The following is a 9,316-nucleotide window of genomic DNA, read 5'->3' on the forward strand; positions in this document are numbered from 1 at the left end:
TTGGTTCCTTGATCCACCGAGCCAGGGTGGATTTGGAAGCTTGCGACCCTTTACGCTGACCAGCGACAAGGACAAAGAGTGCATCCGAGCGGCGCAGGGGCGCCGTGCGGGAAATGAAGATTCTGAGTGCTCTCACCAGATCCAACAAATGCAAATCCTTTTCACATTGATGAACTGGATGAGGACACAAAGAAGGCAAGGAGATATCCTGATTGAGATGAAAGGGGGATACCACCTTAGGGAGAAACTCCGGAATCGGGCGCAGAACCACCTTGTCCTGGTGAATCACCAGGAAGGGAGATTTGCATGACAGCGCTGCTAGCTCGGACACTCTCCGAAGAGACGTGACCGCTACTAGAAAAGCCACTTTCTGTGAAAGGCGAGAAAGGGAAACATCCCTCATAGGCTCGAAAGGCGGCTTCTGGAAAGCAATTAGAACCCTGTTCAGATCCCAGGGCTCTAACGGCCGCTTGTAAGGAGGGACGATATGACAAACCCCTTGCAGGAACGTGCGTACCTGAGGAAGTCGTGCTAGGCGCTTCTGAAAAAATACAGATAGCGCTGAGACTTGTCCCTTGAGGGAGCCGAGCGACAAACCTTTTTCCAAACCGGATTGCAGGAAGGAAAGAAAAGTAGGCAATGCAAATGGCCAGGGAGAAACTCCCTGAGCAGAGCACCAAGATAAGAATATCTTCCACGTCCTGTGGTATATCTTGGCGGAGGTTGGTTTTCTAGCCTGTCTCATGGTGGCAATGACCTCTTGAGATAATCCTGAATACGCTAGGATCCAGGACTCAATGGCCACACAGTCAGGTTCAGGGCCGCAGAATTCTGATGGAAAAACGGCCCTTGAGACAGCAAGTCTGGTCGGTCTGGTAGTGCCCACGGTTGGCCTACCGCGAGGTGCCACAGATCCGGGTACCACGACCTCCTTGGCCAGTCTGGAGCGACGAGGATGGCGCGGCGGCAGTCGGACCTGATCTTGCGCAGCACTCTGGGCAACAGTGCCAGAGGTGGGAACACATAAGGAAGCCGGAACTGCGACCAATCTTGAACTAAGGCGTCTGCCGCCAGAGCTCGGTGATCGTGAGACCGTGCCATGAAAACCGGGACCTTGTTGTTGTGCCGAGACGCCATTAGGTCGACGTCCGGCATCCCCCAGCGGCGACAGATCTCCTGAAACACGTCCGGGTGAAGAGACCATTCCCCTGCGTCCATACCCTGGCGACTGAGGAAGTCTGCTTCCCAGTTGTCCACGCCTGGGATGTGAACTGCGGATATGGTGGATGCCGTGTCTTCCACCCACGTCAGAATCCGCCGGACTTCCTGGAAGGCTTGCCGACTGCGTGTTCCTCCTTGGTGGTTGATGTATGCCACTGCTGTGGAGTTGTCCGACTGAATTCGGATCTGCTTGCCTTCCAGCCACTGCTGGAAGGCTTGTAGGGCAAGATACACTGCTCGGATTTCCAGAACATTGATCTGAAGGGTGGACTCTTGCTGAGTCCACGTACCTTGAGCCCTGTGATGGAGAAACACTGCTCCCCACCCTGATAGACTCGCGTCTGTCGTGACCACCGCCCAGGATGGGGGAAGGAAGGACTTTCCTTTTGACAATGAGGTGGGAAGAAGCCACCACCGAAGGGATTCCTTGGCCGCCTGAGAAAGGGAGACGTTCCTGTCGAGGGACTTCGACTTCCCGTCCCATTGGCGGAGAATGTCCCATTGTAGTGGACGCAGATGAAACTGCGCGAAAGGGACTGCCTCCATTGCTGCTACCATCTTCCCTAGGAAGTGCATGAGGCGTCTCAAGGGGTGTGACTGGCCTTGAAGGAGAGATTGCACCCCTGTCTGTAGTGAACGCTGTTTGACCAGCGGAAGCTTCACTATCGCTGAGAGAGTATGAAACTCCATGCCAAGATATGTTAGCGATTGGGTCGGGGTTAGATTTGACTTGGAAAAGTTGATGATCCACCCGAAACTCTGGAGAGTCTCCAGCGCAACGTTCAGGCTGTGTTGGCATGCCTCTTGAGAGGGCGCCTTGACAAGCAGATCGTCTAAGTAAGGGATCACAGAGTGTCCCTGAGAGTGCAGGACTGCAACTACTGCTGCCATGACCTTGGTGAAGACCCGTGGGGCTGTCGCCAGACCAAAAGGCAGGGCTACGAACTGAAGGTGTTCGTCTCCTATAACGAAGCGTAGAAAACGCTGATGCTCTGGAGCAATCGGTACGTGGAGATAAGCATCCTTGATGTCTATTGATGCTAGGAAATCTCCTTGAGACATTGCGGCGATGACGGAGCGGAGGGATTCCATCCGGAACCGTCTGGTTTTCACGTGCTTGTTGAGAAGTTTTAGGTCCAGAACGGGACGGAAAGACCCGTCCTTTTTTGGTACCACAAACAAATTGGAGTAAAAACCGTGACCTTGCTCCTGAAGAGGAACAGGGATCACCACTCCTTCTGCCTTTAGAGTGCACACCGCCTGCAGAAGAGCATCGGCTCGGTCGGGAGGCGGAGACGCTCTGAAGAATCGAGTTGGAGGACGAGAACTGAACTCTATCCTGTACCCGTGGGACAGAATGTCTCTCACCCAACGGTCTTGGACCTGTGGCAGCCAAATGTCGCCAAAGCGGGAGAGCCTGCCACCGACCGAGGATGCGGAGAGAGGAGGCCGAAAGTCATGAGGAAGCCGCCTTGGTAGCGGGTCTTCCGGCTGTCTTTTTTGGGCGTGACTGAGCCCGCCAAGAATCTGAGCTCGTCTGATCCTTTTGAGTCCTTTTGGACGAGGAGAATTGGGACCTGCCCGAGCCTCGAAAGGACCGAAACCCCGACTGTCCCCTCCTCTGTTGGGGTTTGTTTTGTCTGGGCTGAGGTAAGGATGAATCCTTACCCTTGGACTGTTTAATGATTTCATCCAAACGCTCACCAAACAGACGGTCACCAGAAAATGGCAAACTGGTTAAGCACTTTTTGGAAGCAGAATCTGCCTTCCATTCCCTTAACCACAAGGCTCTGCGTAAAACCACGGAGTTGGCGGACGCCACTGCCGTACGGCTCGTAGAGTCCAGAACCGCATTAATCGAGTAAGACGCAAATGCAGACATTTGAGAGGTTAAGGATGCCACCTGCGGAACAGATGTACGTGTGACCGTGTCAATCTGTGTAAGACCAGCTGAAATAGCTTGGAGTGCCCATACGGCTGCGAATGCAGGAGCAAACGACGCGCCGATAGCTTCATAGATGGATTTCAACCAGAGCTCCATCTGTCTGTCAGTGGCATCTTTAAGTGCAGCCCCATCCTCCACTGCAACTATGGATCTAGCCGCAAGCCTGGAGATTGGAGGATCCACCTTGGGACACTGGGTCCAGCCTTTGACCACGTCAGGGGGAAAGGGATAACGTGTATCCTTAAGCCGTTTGGAGAAACGCTTATCTGGATAAGCGTGGTGTTTCTGGACTGACTCTCTAAAGTCAGAGTGGTCCAGAAAAGTACTTAATTTACGCTTGGGATACCTGAAATGGAATTTCTCCTGCTGTGAAGCTGGCTCCTCCACTGGAGGAGCTGGGGGAGAAATATCCAACATTCTATTGATGGACGCGATAAGATCATTCACTATGGCGTCACCATCAGGTGTATCCAGATTGAGAGCGGTCTCAGGATCAGAATCCTGATCAGCTACCTCCGCCTCATCACACAGAGAGTCCTCCTGCTGGGACCCTGACCAGTGTGATGAAGTAGAGGGCCGCTCATAGCGAGCTCGCTTAGGCTGTCTGGGACTGTCGTCCGTGTCAGAGCCGTCACCCTGGGATGCATGGAACACCCCCGGAGCCCGGAGCTGTTCCAACTGAGGGGGACCAGGGAGCAGTGATTCAACCGTGCCCATGGTCTGAGTTACTGGTCTAGACTGCAAAGTTTCTAGAATTTTAGTCATAGTCACAGACAATCTATCAGCAAAAACTGCAAACTCTGTCCCCGTCACCTGGACAGTATTCACAGGTGGTTCTCCCTGGGTCACCTCTAGCAGAGGCCCCGGCCGAGCAAGTGCCACAGGGGCCGAGCACTGCACACAATGGGGGTCAGTGGAACCTGCCGGTAGAGTAGCCTCACATGCGGTACAAGCAGCATAGAAAGCCTGTGCCTTGGCACCCTTGCTTTTTGCGGACGACATGCTGTTGTCTCCTCTGAGCAATCTAGGAGGGTATATAGCCAAGAATCACCAGCGACCGTACAGTGCAATGTATAGCATGCAAGCATAAAAATACAATTGTACACTTCGGCACTAGTGGGGTCAGCACCGGAGGGCTGCTTACCGCGCGCTCAAAAGCGGGTGTGTGGTCGCCAGAATCCCGTGCCTGGGTCTCCCAGAACTTGTCTCCCCTCTCCAGCTCAGACTGCACACAGGAATGGCTGCCGGCGTTCTGTGAAGAGGGGCGGACCGTGGGCGTGCCTCAGACAAAGTGCGGGAAACTGGCGTCCCACTGTGCCCAGTGTGAGGGCTGGAGTATGTAAAGTAGACTCCAGCCCTCGGCGCTGACGTTCTGTACAGCGTCCCGCCCTTCCCCTGACTGGCAGGCCTGGGGGCGGGAACGAAACGAAACTAGGCCGCAAAAGCCGGGGACTCTAGTAATAAGCGCGGCCGTCAAATATGCACGGCCAGCGCGGAAGTCCCCGGAGCACCACAAGTCCCAGCCGCGCCGCAGTGTAAAACTGCCAGCAGCGGCCGGCGCGGCAGTTCCCAATACAATAACTCCCTCAGCAAGCTGTAGTTAGTGTGGCACAAGCGCGCAGCGCTGTTGTCCCCGGCGCACTAACACACCCAGCCATGCTGCAGTGTGTCTGCGCGCGGTCTGTACGGGGACATGGAGTACCTTGACGTAGCAGGGCCCTGTCCCTGACGATACTCCGCTCCATATCCAGCAGATTCCCCAGGGGCTGTGGATGGAGCGCGGTCTCAGTGCCTGGAGACCGGTAAAATCCCACTTCACCCAGAGCCCTAAGGGGGATGGGGAAGGATGCAGCATGTGGGCTCCAGCCTCCGTACCCGCAATGGGCACCTCAACCTTAACAAACACCGCCGACAAAAGTGGGGTGAGAAGGGAGCATGCTGGGGACCCTAGTATGGGTCCTCTTTTCTTCCATCCGACATAGTCAGCAGCTGCTGCTGACTAAACAGTGGAGCTATGCATGTATGTGTGCCTCCTTCGCACAAAGCATGAAAACTGAGGAGCCCGTGATCCCACGGGGGGTGTATAGGCAGAAGGGGAGGGGCTTTACACTTTTAAGTGTAATACTTTGTGTGGCCTCCGGAGGCAGTAGCTATACACCCCAATTGTCTGGGTCTCCCAATTAGGAGCGACAAAGAAACACCACTTTAACTTAGGGCACTCACCGAGTCACCATGACAACGGAGCAGAGGGCTGAAGTCTACAACATGTGGACGCTTGCGCTGATGTCGTATAAAGGGATCCACATGAACTCTCCTACTTGGCGGCTTCACCCACTGGTCACAGTCCCCTCGCGGAGATACACCTTGGAATACTGAAGGAACTGCATCTCTTTTCAGTGTCTTGCGCAGGCCACCGGGCACGTAACAGTCTTCTGTAAAATGTTCGGAACAGATTCGGTAGCGGTCGCCTCTTTTGGCCTCCAGGATCCTTTCAGTGGTGCTGTCAATGTTCCCAATCTCCTGTCCGCTCTGCTGAATGCAGTGCAGCCACGTTCTGACCTTATCCAGGCGATTGGGAAATACATGAAAGATGACGTTGGGTGACAACTTCTTCCTGCCGGATGAGGAGCATTGCTGGATGAAGCATCGTGGCATTTTACTCCTGCAAGAAGAGGACAGCACAATGTTACGCCTGCTGGCGCAGAAACAACAGGCTATGGGCACCACCCCACAACACCACTGACCCTCTGACTGCCAGCTCTGTGGAAGACCTCTTCATCTGGTGAGGGTGAAGATGTGGAGGCTGAGGAGTGTCAGCTTCTCTACAGGAGGAGGAAGAGCGGCTCTGTGACCACCTGCGGGAAGGAGTCAGCACAGTTATCACTGTAGAAGCGGGAAGACATGTAACAGAGGGACGGTCCGGCCATAGAAACAACCAGGCCATGATGGGAGAAGGCGGCACCTCCAAACAGAGAATGCAGCACAAAGGATGCGGAGTACACAGAGGGCAACCACGCAGCAAAAGGAGGAGAAGGGGGCAACCACGCAGCAAAAGGAGGAGAAGGGGGCAACCACGCAGCAAAAGGTGGAGAAGGGGGCAACCACGCAGCAAAAGGTGGAGAAGGGGGCAACCACGCAGCAAAAGGTGGAGAAGGGGGCAACCACGCAGCAAAAGGTGGAGAAGGGGGCAACCACGCAGCAAAAGGTGGAGAAGGGGGCAACCACGCAGCAAAAGGTGGAGAAGGGGGCAACCACGCAGCAAAAGGTGGAGAAGGGGGCAACCACGCAGCAAAAGGTGGAGAAGGGGGCAACCACGCAGCAAAAGGAGGAGAAGGGGGCAACCACGCCGCAAAAGGTGGAGAAGGGGGGCAACCACGCCGCAAAAGGTGGAGAAGGGGGGCAACCACGCCGCAAAAGGTGGAGAAGGGGGGCAACCACGCCGCAAAAGGTGGAGAAGGGGGGCAACCACGCCGCAAAAGGTGGAGAAGGGGGGCAACCACGCCGCAAAAGGTGGAGAAGGGGGGCAACCACGCCGCAAAAGGTGGAGAAGGGGGGCAACCACGCCGCAAAAGGTGGAGAAGGGGGGCAACCACGCCGCAAAAGGTGGAGAAGGGGGGCAACCACGCCGCAAAAGGTGGAGAAGGGGGGCAACCACGCCGCAAAAGGTGGAGAAGGGGGGCAACCACGCCGCAAAAGGTGGAGAAGGGGGGCAACCACGCCGCAAAAGGAGAAGAAGGGGGCAACCACGCAGCAAAAGGAGAAGGGGGCAACCACGCAGCAAAAGGAGAAGGGGGCAACCACGCAGCAAAAGGAGAAGGGCCTTCCCCAGCCTAAAACACAAAACCAATATACATTTTATATAGCGGCACACCCAATATGTGGATGAGAGAGTGCGGAGCATCGCACCCCACCGTCAGCCCCTCCCTGCAGAGCATTGCGCCCCGGTATCCCCCGCCCTGCCCTGCAGAGCATTGCGCCCCGGTATCCCCCACCCTGCCCTGCAGAGCATTGCGCCCCGGTATCCCCCACCCTGCCCTGCAGAGCATTGCGCCCCGGTATCCCCCGTCCTGCCCTGCAGAGCATTGCGCCCCGGTATCCCCCGCCCTGCCCTGCAGAGCATTGCGCCCCGGTATCCCCCGTCCTGCCCTGCAGAGCATTGCGCCCCGGTATCCCCCGCCCTGCCCTGCAGAGCATTGCGCCCCGGTATCCCCCGTCCTGCCCTGCAGAGCATTGCGCCCCGGTATCCCCCGTCCTGCCCTGCAGAGCATTGCGCCCCGGTATCCCCCGCCCTGCCCTGCAGAGCATTGCGCCCCGGTATCCCCCGCCCTGCCCTGCAGAGCATTCCGCCCCGGTATCCCCTGCCCTGCCCTGCAGAGCATTGCGCCCCGGTATCCCCCTCACTGCCCTGCAGAGCATTGCGCCTCGCCGCCCGTCAGCCCAGCAGAGCATTGCGCCTGTCATACTCCACGTCCTATGTAAGGGGTTACACTTCCTTCCTGTGTCCTCCACGCCTTACCTAGCCCTCAGCTGCAGAGTATTACTCCCACACCCTATGCCCCGATGCTAGGTACCTGCACTGTGCTTCTCAGGGCCGACTGTTACGCTCAAGACGCGGGCGACGTTGATCTCAGTAACTCCGCCTTCTCCTTCACTGTTCACCGGAATTCCGGGGCATGCAGTAGCCGCAGTCAGTCACGTGTGTGGATCCAGCCAGTCAGCCGCTGCTCGTGAATTCTTGCCCTGTGAATGGTCACGTGTCATTATGGGCGGAGCCTGTGGCCTTTTGTGTCCTGACTTTAGCAAATAGCGACGTACTGAGGGGCAGTGGCACAGAGTTCTCGGTATTTCAGTCACGATAACCCGACATGTCACGCCACAGACGGTCAGTACTGGCCTGTTCACATTTCACCTGGATTTCAGTGTGAATTCCATGATGCTGAAGTTTTTTTATTCAACAGTTTGTTTTCTGTTTTGGAAACCTGTCAGATCCCCTGTGCCCTCAACCCAACAACATTGGGATATACTAAAAAGAATGAGGAAAAGGAATAAAGAAAAAGAATGAGGATAATAACTTATTAGGTGTATATTATGTAGATGTATAAAAGGTTTCTTGGCAAGTTAGGCATGGAATGAACATTATATATGAGCATTATAGGTGTGGAATGATCATGAAATATCTGTAGATAATAGGAGAATGAACGCATATGCCATATAACCAGGTGTATATTATGTTACCTGAGCATTAAAGGTGTGGAATGATCATGAAATATCTGTAGATTACAGGAAAATGAGCGCATATTCCATATAACCAGGTGTATATTATCTTACCTGAGCATTATAGGTGTGGAATGATCATGAAATATCTGTAGATTACAGGAAAATGAACGCATATGCCATATAACCAGGTGTATATTATGTTACCTGAGCATTATAGGAGTGGAATGATCATGAAATATATGTAGATAATAGGAAAATGAGCGCATATGCCATATAACCAGGTGTATATTATGTTACCTGAGCATTATAGGAGTGGAATGATCATGAAATATCTGTAGATAATAGGAAAATGAGCGCATATGCCATATAACCAGGTGTATATTATGTTACCTGAGCATTATAGGTGTAGAATGATCATGAAATATCTGTATATAATAGGAAAATGAACGCATATGCCATATAACCAGGTGTATATTATGTTACCTGAGCATTATAGGTGTGGAATGATCATGAAATATCTGTAGATAATAGGAGAATGAACACATATTCCATATAACCAGGTGTATATTATGTTACCTGAGCATTAAAGGTGTGGAATGATCATGAAATATCTGTAGATTACAGGAAAATGAGCGCATATTCCATATAACCAGGTGTATATTATCTTACCTGAGCATTATAGGTGTGGAATGATCATGAAATATCTGTAGATTACAGGAAAATGAACGCATATGCCATATAACCAGGTGTATATTATGTTACCTGAGCATTATAGGAGTGGAATGATCATGAAATATATGTAGATAATAGGAAAATGAGCGCATATGCCATATAACCAGGTGTATATTATGTTACCTGAGCATTATAGGAGTGGAATGATCATGAAATATCTGTAGATAATAGGAAAATGAGCGCATATGCCATATAACCAGG

The 9,316-nt window shown here is 53.3% G+C and overlaps 1 protein-coding gene across 1 annotated transcript in view; it reads right to left on the reverse strand.

The window, feature by feature from the left end:
- LOC142311194 (uncharacterized) overlaps positions 1 to 7,820 on the reverse strand; it is a 39,407-nt gene extending 31,587 nt beyond the window's left edge. Inside the window, exons 1-3 of the mRNA XM_075349387.1 lie at positions 7,738 to 7,820; positions 5,911 to 6,021; positions 5,390 to 5,828 (exon numbers count right to left, since the gene is read on the reverse strand). Of these exons, the coding sequence (XP_075205502.1) occupies positions 5,390 to 5,828; positions 5,911 to 5,945 (474 nt within the window). The 5' untranslated portion in view covers positions 5,946 to 6,021; positions 7,738 to 7,820. The remainder of the gene's footprint in view (positions 1 to 5,389; positions 5,829 to 5,910; positions 6,022 to 7,737) is intronic.
- Between the last annotated feature and the right edge of the window lie 1,496 nt (positions 7,821 to 9,316).

Source organism: Anomaloglossus baeobatrachus, chromosome 5, assembly GCF_048569485.1.
Source record: "Anomaloglossus baeobatrachus isolate aAnoBae1 chromosome 5, aAnoBae1.hap1, whole genome shotgun sequence".
NCBI lineage: Eukaryota > Metazoa > Chordata > Amphibia > Anura > Aromobatidae > Anomaloglossus > Anomaloglossus baeobatrachus.